The sequence below is a fragment of the Hyaloscypha bicolor genome, assembly GCF_002865645.1.
Source record: "Hyaloscypha bicolor E unplaced genomic scaffold K444scaffold_175, whole genome shotgun sequence".
Taxonomy (NCBI): domain Eukaryota; kingdom Fungi; phylum Ascomycota; class Leotiomycetes; order Helotiales; family Hyaloscyphaceae; genus Hyaloscypha; species Hyaloscypha bicolor.
Genome location: NW_020194677.1, coordinates 351,742 through 366,684, shown reverse-complemented (window position 1 = coordinate 366,684; position 14,943 = coordinate 351,742). Strand labels below are relative to the sequence as shown.

At 48.0% G+C, this 14,943-nt stretch overlaps 5 protein-coding genes across 5 annotated transcripts; 2 read left to right on the top strand and 3 right to left on the bottom strand.

Annotated features, from left to right (window-relative positions):
* Positions 1 to 126: 126 nt before the first annotated feature.
* Positions 127 to 2,073, bottom strand: K444DRAFT_573201 (67 kDa myosin-cross-reactive antigen-like protein). Its single transcript, XM_024877392.1, has 3 exons — positions 1,454 to 2,073; positions 1,224 to 1,405; positions 127 to 1,177 (listed from the first exon to the last, which is right to left on the bottom strand). Exons 1-3 carry the CDS (start codon positions 2,002 to 2,004, stop codon positions 252 to 254), a joined length of 1,659 nt encoding a protein of 552 aa, XP_024729322.1. The 5' UTR covers positions 2,005 to 2,073; the 3' UTR covers positions 127 to 251.
* A 1,302-nt stretch (positions 2,074 to 3,375) lies between these two features.
* On the bottom strand, positions 3,376 to 5,357 carry K444DRAFT_620064 (MFS multidrug transporter-like protein). Its single transcript, XM_024881636.1, has 6 exons — positions 5,119 to 5,357; positions 4,809 to 5,072; positions 4,628 to 4,759; positions 4,128 to 4,576; positions 4,006 to 4,076; positions 3,376 to 3,954 (listed from the first exon to the last, which is right to left on the bottom strand). Exons 1-6 carry the CDS (start codon positions 5,335 to 5,337, stop codon positions 3,425 to 3,427), a joined length of 1,665 nt encoding a protein of 554 aa, XP_024729321.1. The 5' UTR covers positions 5,338 to 5,357; the 3' UTR covers positions 3,376 to 3,424.
* Positions 5,358 to 6,833: 1,476 nt separating this feature from the next.
* K444DRAFT_600981 (general substrate transporter) lies at positions 6,834 to 9,226 on the bottom strand. The gene is made up of 5 exons (XM_024878647.1): positions 8,615 to 9,226; positions 8,257 to 8,566; positions 8,118 to 8,204; positions 7,589 to 8,038; positions 6,834 to 7,517 (listed from the first exon to the last, which is right to left on the bottom strand). The coding sequence occupies exons 1-5, from the start codon at positions 8,829 to 8,831 to the stop codon at positions 6,932 to 6,934; spliced, it is 1,650 nt and encodes a 549-aa protein (XP_024729320.1). The 5' UTR covers positions 8,832 to 9,226; the 3' UTR covers positions 6,834 to 6,931.
* Positions 9,227 to 9,494: 268 nt separating this feature from the next.
* On the top strand, positions 9,495 to 11,899 carry K444DRAFT_573194 (glycoside hydrolase family 27 protein). Its single transcript, XM_024877391.1, has 5 exons — positions 9,495 to 10,302; positions 10,358 to 10,569; positions 10,654 to 10,771; positions 10,824 to 10,948; positions 11,013 to 11,899. Exons 1-5 carry the CDS (start codon positions 9,861 to 9,863, stop codon positions 11,670 to 11,672), a joined length of 1,557 nt encoding a protein of 518 aa, XP_024729319.1. The 5' UTR covers positions 9,495 to 9,860; the 3' UTR covers positions 11,673 to 11,899.
* A 1,292-nt stretch (positions 11,900 to 13,191) lies between these two features.
* On the top strand, positions 13,192 to 14,638 carry K444DRAFT_647295 (uncharacterized protein; the record flags this gene model as incomplete). The annotated part of the gene is made up of 4 exons (XM_024885316.1): positions 13,192 to 13,358; positions 13,406 to 13,671; positions 13,719 to 14,287; positions 14,324 to 14,638. The coding sequence occupies 4 exons, from the start codon at positions 13,192 to 13,194 to the stop codon at positions 14,636 to 14,638; spliced, it is 1,317 nt and encodes a 438-aa protein (XP_024729318.1).
* Between the last annotated feature and the right edge of the window lie 305 nt (positions 14,639 to 14,943).

The following is a 14,943-nucleotide window of genomic DNA, read 5'->3' as shown; positions in this document are numbered from 1 at the left end:
TCCTTCTTTGTATATATTCTCCGCGAAGTTCCGGCCTTCTGCTTTCCTTTTGCACATAGTCTCGTCGATATGTATTTACGGGGGGGACGCTGAGATTCACTCGCATAACATCTGATTGTTTCGAAAATGGTTTGGACATCGTAATTTATTTTACTCGATTTACATAAACTCATTTACACAATAACAAATCCCGTAAACGCCGAACCTCGCACCCTTTATCAACGAGTGGAGCAATTCAACTTCCCCCTCTTTCAAGTCAGCAACATCCTCAACGCCTCAACCAAAACCTTAACATTATGCTCTCCCATGTAAATATCTTTCGGCTTCTCCTTCGTTCCCATTAATTCATGCACCGCCACCTGCGCACAGCGCACACTATACTCAACCGTGAACACTGTATCCTTCGGAATCTCAACAAACTGGCCCATGAGCGCCAAATTCGTGCTCCCCTTTGGGACAACCTCTGGCCTATCGCCATGCTTCCTTGTCAAAAACTGCGCCGTTATATACGGCATCATGCACGGGATTGTGATGGCGTTCTCCAAAGTAGGCTGTTCGGGGAAATTCAGGTGTCCAAGTAGCTCTTGGAGTATCTCAGCGCCGGTGCATTCAGACATTGGTTTCTGGATGATATTTCCCACTTTGTCAGGGAAGAGTCCGTAGCCCCAAAAGACTTGCACGTTTTCAGGTTGATTGAGGAAGTGAGGCTGGTGAGGGACCACGATGCTCATGAGCCAATTGCTGTCTTTGAACGTTACCAATGCTCCTGTGCCTGCTTTATTGCCCGTTACGACTTCTAGTTTCTCCAAGAATTCCGGGGTTTTGAGCGTGACTGTGAAGGAAAGCCAATTGCTCTCCGGAATCCGAGTGTAGAAGTTCGCGGGATTGCCAAAAGCTGAGGAGTGGGGGTTAAGAGATGGGTTTGCGAGGGAAGACCATAGCTGCCAGGCTCCGTCTGGGGCGGTCAAAGCCTCTTCGGCGGCGGGGAGGGGCTCGGGGGGCGTGGCGTTGGTGCCGAGCGAGGAGCAGGCTGTCATTGAACCGAGGGTGAGGAAGACGAGGTCGTGGGCTTCGACGTGAATTACGCCTGTGGCGCCAGTCTTGCTTGATGCGAAGTGGATTTCTGAGACGGTGATGGCGGGGCCGGGGTAGAAGGAGAGAGAATTGACTTTGATGTCTAGATATGGTCAGCTCCGTGAAAACTTCTGGGCGAAAAAACGAACCATAGAGGAATTGGACGCCTTGAGCTTTGAGATAAGTTTCAATTGGGAGGATGATGGAGTCGTATTGATTGTAGGATGTACGATCTACTCCTGTGAGTGAATTGATCCTTGGAAACTCTTGGATGAAGCGGTGCAGATACCGCTTGAATTCCACTGCACTGTGCCATGGTTGGAAAGCAAACCTACTTGCTGTCAACTCACTGAATGATGAAGAAGGTTCGGTTGCTTACATTGTATCCCACATATACCAAAACTTCGTGTCGAAGAACTCTTTAGTAAAACATTCATTGATCCTCTTCGTTCCCAACTGCTTCTCCGTCTCAGCAGCAACACGGAGTAGATCTGCTCTCTCCTTCGTATTTAAACCCATATGAGAAACATCCACGATCTCCGGTCCCTTCTCGCCCTTTGCAATAAGTCTCGCATGGGCATTCGTCTTGTTGTCAGGTATGGCATTGAACTCATCGAGTTCCTGCTTGACGGTCTTGGCTGAGTCTTTCAGAGACGGAACTTTTGAAAGCAATTCATAAGTGCAAAGATAGCTGAAGTTAAGCATCCGGCCGCTGCGTAAAATGTACCCAGTTTCCGCAATTCCAGCTCCGTCCATTGATCCACCTGGCAATGGGCCAGACTCGAGGATGTGGATTTGACTAGCAGGCACTTTTGCATCTTGGATAAGGTGAACCGCTGCTGCGAGGGATGCAATACCTCCGCCGACAAGGTAAGCATTTATCTCTTCGGGCTTTCTGACCTGCTGGCCCTCATGATATGCGTGAGGCATTTTGAAAGTTGGTGTTTTGGGTGATGAAAGTGGTTCAGGTATGTGTTTATTAACATACCCAAGTAGTGGAAAGGGATCCTTTTCTTTTAAGCTGAAAATTTTTCGAGATGTGGTGATTCAAAGGTACATCACCTGAGCCTCACCATATACCTCGCAACCACGTGTTGGCGCAAGTCGTACGATTTTTCACGAGCAAACGGGAACAAGACAGAGTATTGGACCATGAAACGTTGAAATTACGTCATAAACTACATGTCGATAGGGGGGGAAAATAATTGTCCGAGGAAGCCGGTTGCTGCGTACTATAAGTCGGTTTCGACTGTTTCGCCCCGCAATGCCATCCCACTTCGCATGTCTTATGAGTAGAAACGTAAGTCAGGAATGCAGGTACTATCATGACCAGCTTCGAGCGGTAGGGTATTTCTGTAGAACTTCAATTATGAGTTTATGTGACCCCTCAGTCCGTACTACATTTAATTGATCTTGGGACGAAATGTTGAGAAAGTGTTTGGGGAGGAGGGGTTGGTGTGGGGCTAAAATATGTTGTCTCACGCCCTGAAGTACGCCACCAGGGGGATCCGCAGTGCCCCTGCATCAGATCATTTCAGGGGATCTTGCAGCACGTGATACCCTAACTTTGCCCCCTACACGTTGGATCAGCTCAGCATTGGGAAAGAAAACACGGAAGCTCTCAAACAATTCATGGGGGGTATGCGGAGAGCGTTTTTCGGTTTTGATCGTCACAAAAACATATTTGAAGGCGCTGCCGGAAACGGTCGCGCCGTCTGAGACCTTATTCAATAGCTCCTGTCTCTTCTTTCTCAAAAAACTACAGTCGACGACTCAATTCTCAGTCCCAGCCATAAAATGGGCATCTATGTCATACTTTAATCTTATTTTCACTTCAACCTCACCTCCAGAAAAGCCGTGTCTTCCGCATGTCACACCACTCGTCTTCCTTCACGGATGCCAACATTTAGACGTCTACATCAAGTGAACAGATAATTCAAATATTGGGGAAGCACGTAATATATCTTGGCATTCGAACAAGTGGAGGAGTCAAGAGCATGATGCAAGGTTATTAATGTTCCTAGCTTTCTCTACAGTTATTTTTGAGTCATTCCGAGAAAATTCATGCGGCATCGACTGGCATAGCCGCCGAACTTGAAAATGGCGGTGCGGGAGTGCTTTAGGCCTCTACCACACCGTGCTCCAGACATTAAGAGCGCAATATCTTTTGCCACATGATGTCCAAAATTGAACGCCCGACGCCAAGGCCTGGCGTGGGCGTCAAGAGAGGGAGTTTGATGGCTTGGACTGTAATATTTCAATTTCCCCGCCGACACATCTCATTCAACTAAATCGGCATCCGGAAGATCAAAATCGTCTTTATTATTCTAAATTATGAAAAAAAAAATCTCTATCTCGTTTCCTCATCTTTTGGTTTTGCCGCAGACTGCACATTCCCCAATTTCTTTAGCAGTCCAATCTTCCCAATATTCCTCAACCCAAACACAGTCACCAACAGTGCTGTCCCCATACAAGCAACACAAAACCACTCCACCGCCCTCAGTCCTTCCAAAAATGACTGCTTCTGCCCTACTCCATTTCTACCCCACTTCTTTTGAACAGCAGACTGAACAAGCGAAGTGATTGGTAGGAGCATCGATCTGCCAATTCCCGCCACTGTTTGGAACATTGCTCCAGCAACACCTTGATCTTTTCGAGGCAGTGATTGCGTTGTGAAGAGCCCGAGACAGGGGTAGACTGTGTCCGCTCCGAAGGCGGCGAGGGCCATGGCTGGCATGCCGTAGGCGAAGTAGCTTGTTGATGGCGGGATCGGGACTGCGAAGAGGAGGTTGGCGATTGTTGCGCAACCGAGACCGAAGATTAGGATGTAGTTTCCTCGGATGCGGTCGAGGAGATAGCCGGAACCTGCTGTGCTGAGGACTGCGCTTCTGTTAGCTTCGATGGAAGATTGGAAGGGGGAATTTCACTTACTGCCGACAATGCCGAGAGGTATGTATCGAAGTGTCGTTTGTATTGGTGATTGCCCCTGATAATCTTGATAGCTGTTGCAAGGTTAACATCTATTCAGCCTGACAGTAGTTGATCCAGCTTACAAATAGGTTGAATATATAAGAAAATTTGTGAACCCAGCCGAAAATATACAGACAATTACCATCGCGGCCGAAAACCTGCCAACCTTAAAGACCGATATCCGCATGAGTGGTTCCTGGCCAGGGTCCGCCTTTTTCTCAAGGTGATGCTGCCAGAGGATGAATATGACTAGGAAAAGGAATGATACAATCAGGACAGTGATTACGAGTGGAGTATCCCAGCCTAGGGAAACGCCTTCGGATAAGGCTATGAGAAGGAGAAGCAGTCCAGAGGTGAAGAAAAATGCGCCAATCCAGTCAACATTAGAGGCTCGGGGATGGTCGGCAGTGTCGTTCTTCCTGGAGGGCTCCTTTGGAATAACGAATATTGATGTTACGCCGGCGATGAAGGCGGCCCCTGCTATAACGAAGAAGACAACTTTCCAGTTGGTCCACTCGGAGATAAGTCCACCCTAGGTATGCCAAGTAAGCGCGGTACAGTGAATTAGAGAAAGATCACTGACTAAGATATTTCCCATGACCTGACCAATGGGTGCTCCGCCAGAGAAGAACGCAAAACTGTAGTTCTTCACACGTCCTGGTGGTATCGTGTGTCCAATAATGCCAATGGCGGTGGGTATTGTGATTGCAGCTCCCTGATTCATATCAGCAAATAGGCTCTTCTCGTTTGAATTTATTCCTTACAAGTCCTTGCAAAGCTCGCATAATATAAATGCAAACTTCAACGGGAGAGAAAGCTGCTCCGAGGGTCGTAGCAGTGATCCAGAAGCACCCAAGGATGAACAAGAATCGTTTCCCGTAAACATCAGCCAGTTTTCCGCAAAGGAGGAGGAATGCTGCAGAAGTTAAAGCGTAGGCAGAGACTATCCATTGCTGTCTGGTTTCAGGGATGTTGAGGTCTCTGCTTATAGCTGGGAGGATGATGACTACAGATTGAGCCGAGATGGTCTGAGCCGGTTAGAAGAGGGGTCTGGGATGGTGGAGAATAACTTACATTTAGAAACGTTGCTCCCGTTAAAACTAACACTAACGGAGCAACTTGCTTTATCGATACCTCTCCGGCAGTACTCGCCGAAGTGTCTTGAACGGAAAGTGGAGCCAATTCCTGCATCATCGCCGTTTGCACATCGGAGGGTGGCGAAAGAGCCTTCTTCTCTGCATCTGAAGATCCATTATCGTCTAATTGATCGGAAACCATAACTTCACTATACATGAGAGCCAAGGAAAGGATGCTCGAAAGGATAGAAAAGTTGGTGGGAATTTGAAGATATTTCAGAGGTTGCCATCCAACTCCGTATCCGTACCTACCCCCACTTCCGACCCGGCACCTTAATCCGAGCGGGTCCAGCGGTTACCAAGTAACCAGTCGGAGGCATTTTTCTTCTTCGCTGAGAACCTTTGTGGATTTATCCCGTTGCCATGCACCGAGATGCCGATATCGAGACTGTGTTGCGTAGCTTAATGTGACTCGGGTTAGTGATGGTTAACAAATGTGGCTTGCAGAGATCATTCAAATGGTACGGAGGCCTAAGACCCCTCCCTGTAGGCTCACATCACCATTGCACTTGACATTGCGCACTGTACATTTTATACTTCATTATCTCACTTCTTAAATTGGGCATGGTGGTATTCTGGCAAAGCAGCCTGAGAGCGTCGGGTTTGACCGCAATCACAAAAGATCTCGACGTAGCGCTGGGGGTTCGTCCAAAGTATAAGCTACCATGCAAGAAACAAGGGGCCATTTAGAGCGCCTAAACCACTGGCATTTGGCTTTTCAGTCCAAGCGTATTCAATTCCGTACAGCTCCTGGCTGCTCAGTGAGATCTCAGGCTCGGCTAAGCATAGTAAGAGGTTTATTATGTCGTCGATAATCTTTCTATTCGATAACTCGGTCGAGAAATTCAATTCCCTGACGTGCTCAGGGTTCAGCTCAACTTAAAGCAGCGACTACTCCGGTGCGAAGACGGAAATGGAATTTTGTGAGTTAAAGTTCGTCGCAGGCTATACAGGTAAGAGACGTTGAATGAGTGCTTGACAGCTTGGAGATGTGAAGTTCGGTATGCGGGAGGCTCGGTCGTCGTTCTGTGTGGCTTGGGTGGACAGTGGAGTCAAAATCGATTCCCTCCTAAACATCATCACGGCATCTTGATAGGTTCACAGAGGTGGCTGTATTCCAGACTAACAAACATTAGTAATATGTATATTTAGACAACATAGAAACTATAGCTTATTCGCCAGGGGCCCAAAAGAGGATCCCCTTGAGCATGATCCAGCTGACTTATCAGCGTGCTCAGGGCCCAGGGCTTGACTAAGGTTAGAGTAGCGACCGCTCATGTCCAAAGGCCGAAGTGGACTTTGGAGAGATCCAGTTTCGGCGCAGACTATAATAGTAAATTGCTACGAAAATTAGCCAATTTGCTGTAGGAAAGGTCGTGTTAGAAAGGTGGGGCTGTTCATTGTGGGCCTCGGTAGGCTAATCATTTCCAGCTTGACCGAATTCAAGTAGCAACTGAGAAAGAGCCATATAAATACTTCTACACCAAATATATGAGATTTACTCATGATCCTCAAATCTGGACTCAGTTCTTGGGAAACTTTAACTTCAGCTTCTTCCAGTGAGATCCAAGAATCAATTAGCGACGGAGTTTCATGGGGTTCATTGAACTCAAATCATACAATCATCAATAACTGCATAACAGGGGATCATTAAACGTAGCGTAGAAACACTGTGTCTTGTCCAAAGCTATACTATTCTCCCTTTGAGTATAAAGTAATCTAGCCATGGCCAGCGCAGGATGCACTTTCTACTACTCCCTTGCATTTCCCACAATTCCGGCTGTCTCAGACTCATCAAACGCATCAACAACTGTGCTCTTAAACTTCCTCGCTGACACCTTCTTTGCAAACAATACATCCAGCTCATCAAAACTCCTCCCCTGCGTCTCCGGCAGACGAAAGAATCCCCAAACAAGCATAACAAACGTGGTCCCACCCCACACAAACCCCGTATAGCCCTTCAAATTCCACTGTGTCGGATTCATAAAATATGGCTCTAGGGCATTCGCCACGACTCCAACAATATAATATGCGTTTCGTGCGAGGCAAACGGTTTTCTGCCTGAGGCGGGTGGACCCGACCTCAGCGGGTACGCCCCAGCCAAGTTGTCCGACGGAGAGCTGGAAGACGAAAGTCCAAACCAGGGTAAGCACGGCTTGCGTCATGCCGAAGGAGTGTTTAGACGTGTGTACGTTGAGAATCCCGATGAGCATTAGGATGATGCACATGGCTGCCATGCCCCAGAGGTAGATGGTGCGACGACCGAAGTAGGGCATGAGTGCGAACCAGGAGATGAGAGTCCCGACAAGGGCCATGCCAGTTCCGCCAACGCTAAGCCTGTGCGTACAGAATCAGCCTTGTTATTCTTGAAGCTCAGACTCTGAAGAGAGGGGAGGGTGGGCACTTACTTGTAGGTTGTATTGGAGTCCAGCCCTATCTGCTTGAAGAAGTAGGTGGAGTTGTACGCGAAGTTCCCTCCACTGAGAACCTGGGCTGCGAATATGAAGCAAGCAATCTCCGTGCGTCTGAGCTCAGTGCCCTTGAAGCAATCTCTGTAATGTGTGCCAACTGTTAATTCCTTCTCAAGGTTATCGGTGTAGATGATAGCAGCTAGCGTAGCTTTTGGGTCGATGGGGGCTGATTTTCTCTGCAGGCGACGGAGAGAATGTTCTGCTTCGTCGAAGCGACCCTTGCGGACTAGATGCCACGGCGATTCTGGAGCGAATAAAAGGAGTGGTATGAGGAAAGCAGGCCAGACCCATTGGATTGCGAAGGGGATTTTGTAGCCCCATTCGGTAGGGTTGTTGACGAGGCCCTTCAGAACTCCAGCGGCGATGAGCTGACCGATGATGAAGCACCTTGGACGCATTAGTTCGGGAAAATCTGCTTAACATGGAGTCGTAACAGAAGCAAAGCAAGTTGGCAGGGAGTACTTACATATTGGTGTAGGAAGTAAGATAGATTCGAAGTTGGAGTGGCAACACTTCCGAAGAATAAGCCGGTGCTGTAGATGCGAATACGCCCCTGAGTAAACTTGTCAGTTGATCTTCAATCATCCGAAATTCGGAGAATGTACCACGGCAGACCACAGAGAACCTCTCCAGCAGTCAGAGTGCCAATGTTAGGAGCGAAAAAAGTAATGAGGACAAAAGCAGCGAGCGCAACGAGAGAGCCCAAAAGTGTTCTCTTCTGCCCATACCAATCAACGAGCCAGCCATTGAGCATAACTCCAAAGAAAGCGCCAACACCGGAAGCATTCCCAACACCTGATTGCCAAGGAGCTGTGAGAGTATAAGTTCCGCCATCAATGTCCGGATAATAGTTCCCGTACTTCTTAGCAAAGGTGGGGTATGCGAAGAAGTTTCCAATCAAAGAGACATCGTAGCCTGTGGCTGGTCAGCTGAGAATTCTGGATGTGGATGTGGGGTGCAGACCTTCCATCACAACGCACATAGAAACCATGATGCTCCAGAAAATGGCCATTGGGTAGTTTTTGACGCACTCCACAACCGAGAGCGTATGTTCGATCTCGGTGGCTTCCTTGGCCTGCTCGATGATCTGAGCCTCGCCCATCTTCTCGTTGGGAGAGGTGATGGCCTCGAGGTGCGAGGGCTGCACCGCCTTGCTGGTCTCTGTTGGGAGATCGGACATCGTGGATGTGTTGCAGGTTGACTCTGTCAAGCTTGAAGTCTCGTCAAATAGGAAGACGAAGTGGACTTCAAAGTCGGAAGAAGTTGCTTCTGGGCGGGCATCAGGGTCGATTTATACACCCTGCTTGGAACCCAAAGACTCTGCCCATGCGAAGACATCGAAAGGCGTTGCGGGGAACACGATGCTTGGGATGCTAGTTGCTTTCCTGGAAAGCTGCCCATGGGGACTGTGCCGCGGGCTGTGGGGACCCAATATTTTCGCCATTTGACTGGGTTTTCCGATGAGTCTCGGCATGTGGATTAAACTTGTAGGACGTTCATGAGTCGAGAACACGCGAAAGAAAACTTTGTCTCAAGGACTGAAGTCTGTATAAGGTGCCATGTCCGCCGATTCCGACGCCATTGGCCTTGAGAGGTCGAGTCGGATGGCTCGATGCGGGGTCGACCGCCTTTGCCTGTCGATGCCGCCTTTCCCGCCTTTCCCGCTCTTTGTCCATTGTCCAAGGGCTCCTGGTGGCGGGGCAAGGCTGCAACCCGCATGGTGATATCTCAATAGAAAACCTGCAATGGCGAACAACTGGACGTGATCGGAGGAGCTCTGTAAACAGCTATCCGAACGTCCCTTTTTACTGGCTACGCCCCAAAAAAAAATTGGACCAGGCCAGCCTCTTTCAACGCAGCAGGCAAGGAAAGGTAAGTTAAATTACAGTCCATTGGTGAAAGAACCTTAGTATCCTCGCTTCTCCGATTCAAATAATCACATGCAGTTTGTTATTCCGCCTTTCGATCTCCACGGCAGTGTGTGAAAACCTACCAATAGTGAGAAAGATGGGGTCAATGCAAGGGAAGTTCAAGTGGATCCATCCCACTCCAGCAGAGCTTCCACGTTGGGGGAGCTTCTGATCCTCTCCATTGCGTATTTTCTTCCATCCTGTGCTATCAGTTCTGCAAGATCTCTACAACAGGACGTTCAGATTCTTTGCTTTCCTTCTTCCAATTTCCATTTTGCTTCAATTCCACTGCGCACGGTATGGCATCACTGAGCGTTTCCGTCATTGTAGGACTTCTCGTTGGCAGCACCATTGGTGTCAATAACGGTCTCGCAAGAACGCCTCAAATAGGGTGGGTAAGTTCCAAGAAGCCCAAATATCCTCTCGTCTGTTCCAATCCATCCCATGGCTGCGCTGACACGCTCGAGAATAATTGGAATTCTTTAGGCTGCGATGTATCCGACTCATTGCTCCTCGACACATCCGACAAGCTCGTCAGCTCTGGCCTCCGGGACGTAGGTTACACATACGTTGTTCTAGATGACTGCTGGTCGGCCGGACGTAGAGACTCAGACCAATGGCTCCTTGCAGATCGGAAGAAGTTTCCTCGCGGTATGAAAGCGGTGGCTGATGACATTCACGCTCTTGGGTTACTTTTCGGGATGTATTCCAGTGCTGGGGAGATGACGTGTGCGAGGTTTGGTAGGCGATTAATACCCGATGAGGAGCAAGTTTCGAAAGGTGCTAATCATTCCAGCTGGCTCGTTGGATTTCGAGAGTCAGGATGCGCAGGCATTCGCATCGTGGGGTGTGGATTATCTGAAATATGACAACTGCTATCATATGGGCAGGTTTGGCACGCCCCAGATATCGTACAATCGATACGATGTAATGTGGAAAGCTCTGAATGCCACAGGAAGACCTATATTGTATAGCTTATCCAACTGGGGAGAAGATTATGTCCACACGGTGAGCTTCTTTGTCCTTATTACACAAATGGCTGCAATGTGCGTGAGGACTGGGCCTGAATTATGAAGCTGACGAGCAATACAGTGGGGAATGTCTCTTGCAAATTCGTGGAGAATGTCGGGCGACATATACGATGCGTTCACTAGGCCAGACGCACTTTGCAGTTGTGGTGATGCGAAAGATCCGCATTGCATTGCACCAGGTCAGTTTGCACGTTCTTCCATGCACTCTTCGAGCGTTCTGACAATGCGAAGGCACTCACTGCTCTGTTTTGAGCATAATGAACCGAGTCTCCGCATTCTCAGATCGTGCACAGCCCGGAGGCTGGAACGATCTTGATATGCTCGAAGTGGGAAATGGAGGCATGACAGATGATGAGGTAATAACGTTCCAATGATTTGTGAAAGAATTCCGGGAAATCTGAGATTAATCGATAAATCCAGTACAAAGCGCATTTCTCCATGTGGGCTGCATTAAAGTCGCCATTGCTCATGGGCCATGATCTGCGTACAATGTCCCCAACAACTCTCACGATACTCAACAATCCAGCAATCATTGCAATAAGCCAAGATCCACTTGGCCTCGCTGTTAATCTCGCACTTCGCGATACGAATGTCAAGAAAGACAAGTATGGAATGGGCGAGACACATTTGTGGACTGGCCAGCTCGCCGGCGGGGATCAAGTCGTAATTCTGTTCAATGCTGCAGACCAAGACATCCACATGTCTGCATCGCTGGAAGAAATATTCTACTATGAAGGGCCAGAAGGTTCAGCGCCACAGGCAAAGCAAGCTTGGGATGTGTATGATTTGTGGGCGGGGAGGATGGACATCGAAACGGCGCAGAAGATTCTCGTTGATGACGATGACTTGCGGTCCCGTGAGCAACTTTTGAAGGAGGCGAATTGGTACAATTCTAGTGCGATGAGCTATAAGGAAGGCCTGAAATCCGGAGACCCAAGACTCTTGGGGAAGAAAACTTCATCTATTGCGGCAGGTGGGACCTTGAGTGTGCTGGTTAAGAGACACTCTGCAGAAGCTTTCCGTTTGAGAAATCCAGGGGAAAAGACAGCGAGGTATTCTATGGCGAAAGATGAGCTATAGCTCCGAGTCGGACGTAATGCAGACACGAAGGAATAAGACTAGACGTTATAGAAGCTAGGCGAGATGCGATAAAGGGCGTCTGGCGTTCCTGCTATTCTGTCAATGCACTCCTTGACTTGAGCACTACGCAAAGAACACTAGAACCAATTTGGAAGCCTTCTTGCCAAGATCTTGAAGTTCGAATGACGCAATAAAGTGATGAACATGATGCTGTTGATGGAGTATTCCGACCAGCATGGATAGATACAGACGACGGTGCATTTAGATAGAAAGAAGTTCATGTAAACTCAGCTGGGGCTGACTAATCGCCGGGTAGATTAACCTTCCGGTTAGAAGGGTTCACCAGCCAACCGCCCAATCACTCAACCGCCCAAAAAATAGTTTTACTATTATAACCACACTACAACCACATCCCAAAATGAAGAAAATAAGTTAATATTCGTGATCTACGACCTCACTTTAGTCATTCCACAGATTTTTAGAATTTTCTGAGCCCTTTGAAAATTTTCCAAAACTTTGCTTGGGCGGTTGTCTGGTGATCCCTTCTAGAAGGGTTCACCCACCAACCGCCCAAACCTACTTCCCGCCCAAGCTAAAATTCAACTTTAATATTAATTTATTAATTATTAATATAATTTTATACTTTGTTAAGTTTTTGTTACCAAATATACTCTTTAATCACAATTTTATTTTTTCAAGTAAAAGTTATTATTAATATTACTTATGAAACTAAGTTTTTATTTATATTTTAAGAATTTTGAAGCAATATAAAGAATAATTAAAATAAGTCCTCTTATAAAATTTCCTATAATTATGAGAGACAGTATTAGTAAATAATAGAAATCAATTTTTATCAATTTTGGTTAATTATTGGTATTAGAAACAGTGAGAGAAAAATCGATTTTTTGCTTGGGCGGGAAGTGGGTTTGGGCGATTGGTGGGTGAACCTTCTAGTTCAGATATTTCTGCCTCGAACGCCAGGCCACATTAATTTCGTGACGCGGGGTACATACTCCACATCTCCACCTCCACCTCCACCTCCACCTCCACCTCCACTTTGCTCTTTGAATCTGACAAGGCTCACAAAGGTTGGGGGCATAAAGCCGGGTTTGACACCCAAACCTCAACAGCTTAATGTCTCGGGAATTTCGGGGAGATCTCTGCTCCATGGGTACTGCATAACTGACGGTGACCTACGAGTACTGCCGAGGTCCATTATCAGTCACTCGTTTCCCTTTGGCAAGCTTCAAATCCAACAAACGGAGGACTAACGCCATGAGGGCTTTAATTGCTTGTTCGGCATGCAGGTGAAGTATCTCTGAAAACTTCGGAAGCTTGCTCACCGGCTCCTAGATCACGCAGACGAAAGTGCCACACGGAGAGGGGCGCGAGCACCTGCTCGTACTGCGATGAACGAGGCTTCAACTGCTATCGAGGCGGAACACCATTGAAAGCTCGACGACACGAAAATACTGGGATGGCTATCCAAAGTCCTGGCAGCGAGAGAGCCGAGACTGGAATGCCTTTTCCTCCGTGGGAGCTGTGCTTAGAGCTCGTCGAGCTTTATTTTGATCTCATTCACGACCAGTTTCATTCCCTGTTCCATAGACCCAGCTTCATCGAACAGGTCAGAAAAGGGACGGCTCCTCGAGTCCTACTTTTTGCTATGATGGCACTATCTGCTAGGTTTGACACTACCAACTCTCTAGTTAGCAAGTGCTAATACTTCCCAGGTTCTCGTCAAATGCAGCATTCTCAAATATTCCGCCGCGGGATCGTTGCATGCCATACTATGATGAAAGCACAAGACTTCTTGATCTACGAGTCAATTCTATCACCACCATTCAAGCTTGCGTGCTCCTTGGCGGTATCAGCACTACTGAAGACAATGCTATTACAGAGTCCGTCTACTACACGGTGGCATGTCGTATGGCAACTTTACTGGACATCGCGAGGAAGCCAGTACAAGATCCGCTAGAACGAGAGGTCAACATCAGAGGTAAGTTTCCAATGTGTAGCGTTTGTTCAATGTGTTGATCATACGAGTATGGTGGACCCTATGCATGGTAGATGTCTGGTCGTCACGAAGTATTCGTCTTCCGCGACAGATGCCTCACATGGAGGGCCTTCCGTTGCCAATCGACGAGATAAGTTTTCTCCATTGGCGTCTAGAAAACGTAGCACCCGACCATGGGGATGATTGCTCTTCGTCTCTTCTCGCCCAAATGATAACCTTGAACCGCATCCTCTCTCAAATCAACGACGCGATTGCCGAAACGGCCGCTGGAAGCACCATCACTCTGGTGGTAGAGCAAACTGTGCAAGACCTCTCACAGAAAATGGACGACTGGTACGCCGCCCTCCCCGAATACATGCACGACACTCCCGAGAACCTCCAACGGTACGCCTCCCAAGGTCTCGGGAGAATATTCGTAGCTGTCTACTTGGGCTACTACCACTTCGGACAGCTGCTCTACTACCAGCTTCTTCACGAAGACCGCCATGGCTCCGGAAACCATTACTACACCAACAAGTGCAAGTCCTTCGCCGCAAAACTCTGCACCATAGTCTACGCCTCGCACGCTACCCCGGGATGCGAAGTCTGGTACAACATGGTTGGACACATTCTCGTGATTGCGTAAACTGTACAGATCCACACATTGCTTTTTGACACTGACGAAGCGGTCATAGCAGCCGCTCGCTCGCGGCTCGAACAGAACTTCACCATTCTGATGCGGCTGCGAGATTACTGGCCTATGCTAGAGAGTTGCTTTGCCCGGCTGCAGATTTTTCATGAGGTTTGTAGACAGAATATCGACTCGAGCTTTCGGATGGATATGTGGATGTTGAAGTTCTTGAGCGAGTTTGCGGAGCCCATTCGAGTGAAGGAAGATGAAGAGCAGGAGGGTATGGTGGGATTGTATTCAGTGGAGAATGTTGGTGTCAGCCCGCAGGATTGGGTTTAATTGATGGATAAGGGCTCAAGCAAAGACTCTCATCTATTTAGTATTGGTCATTGAGTTGATGAGATCAAATAGCTGTTGACAACTTAGTGTTGCCCAGCGCGCAGTGCACATTCAAGAATACGTTGTGGTCAGAGACAACGCTACAATTTCTTATATAAATAAGCTGAAAAACTTGCCTCTGAGGATCTTTTCCGGGAGTTGTCATGTGGGAGGACGACGTTGTTCTGTGGTGAGCTATCTCGAACTGATGCTGCTCCCTAGCAGCTCACATAGCCTCATGGCTGCGCAGCAACATTTTCGGTTTC

What these genes read in the sequence shown, in the direction of transcription:
- K444DRAFT_573201 (XM_024877392.1), bottom strand. Translation starts at nt 2,004, where the DNA reads ATGCCTCACGCATATCATGAGGGCCAGCAGGTCAGAAAGCCCGAAGAG. An exon ending in TGGTATATGTGGGATACAAT is followed by an intron (nt 1,406 to 1,453) that starts GTAAGCAACCGA and finishes GACAGCAAGTAG; the next exon opens with GTTTGCTTTCCAACCATGGC. An exon ending in AGGCGTCCAATTCCTCTATG is followed by an intron (nt 1,178 to 1,223) that starts GTTCGTTTTTTC and finishes GACCATATCTAG; the next exon opens with ACATCAAAGTCAATTCTCTC.
- K444DRAFT_620064 (XM_024881636.1), bottom strand. Translation starts at nt 5,337, where the DNA reads ATGTATAGTGAAGTTATGGTTTCCGATCAATTAGACGATAATGGATCT. An exon ending in CTTATATATTCAACCTATTT is followed by an intron (nt 4,077 to 4,127) that starts GTAAGCTGGATC and finishes ACCTTGCAACAG; the next exon opens with CTATCAAGATTATCAGGGGC. An exon ending in ACCTCTCGGCATTGTCGGCA is followed by an intron (nt 3,955 to 4,005) that starts GTAAGTGAAATT and finishes ACAGAAGCGCAG; the next exon opens with TCCTCAGCACAGCAGGTTCC.
- K444DRAFT_600981 (XM_024878647.1), bottom strand. Translation starts at nt 8,831, where the DNA reads ATGTCCGATCTCCCAACAGAGACCAGCAAGGCGGTGCAGCCCTCGCAC. An exon ending in TATGTGCGTTGTGATGGAAG is followed by an intron (nt 8,567 to 8,614) that starts GTCTGCACCCCA and finishes GACCAGCCACAG; the next exon opens with GCTACGATGTCTCTTTGATT. An exon ending in CTTACTTCCTACACCAATAT is followed by an intron (nt 8,039 to 8,117) that starts GTAAGTACTCCC and finishes AATGCGTCCAAG; the next exon opens with GTGCTTCATCATCGGTCAGC.
- K444DRAFT_573194 (XM_024877391.1), top strand. Translation starts at nt 9,861, where the DNA reads ATGGCATCACTGAGCGTTTCCGTCATTGTAGGACTTCTCGTTGGCAGC. An exon ending in GATGACGTGTGCGAGGTTTG is followed by an intron (nt 10,303 to 10,357) that starts GTAGGCGATTAA and finishes TAATCATTCCAG; the next exon opens with CTGGCTCGTTGGATTTCGAG. An exon ending in GAGGCATGACAGATGATGAG is followed by an intron (nt 10,949 to 11,012) that starts GTAATAACGTTC and finishes CGATAAATCCAG; the next exon opens with TACAAAGCGCATTTCTCCAT.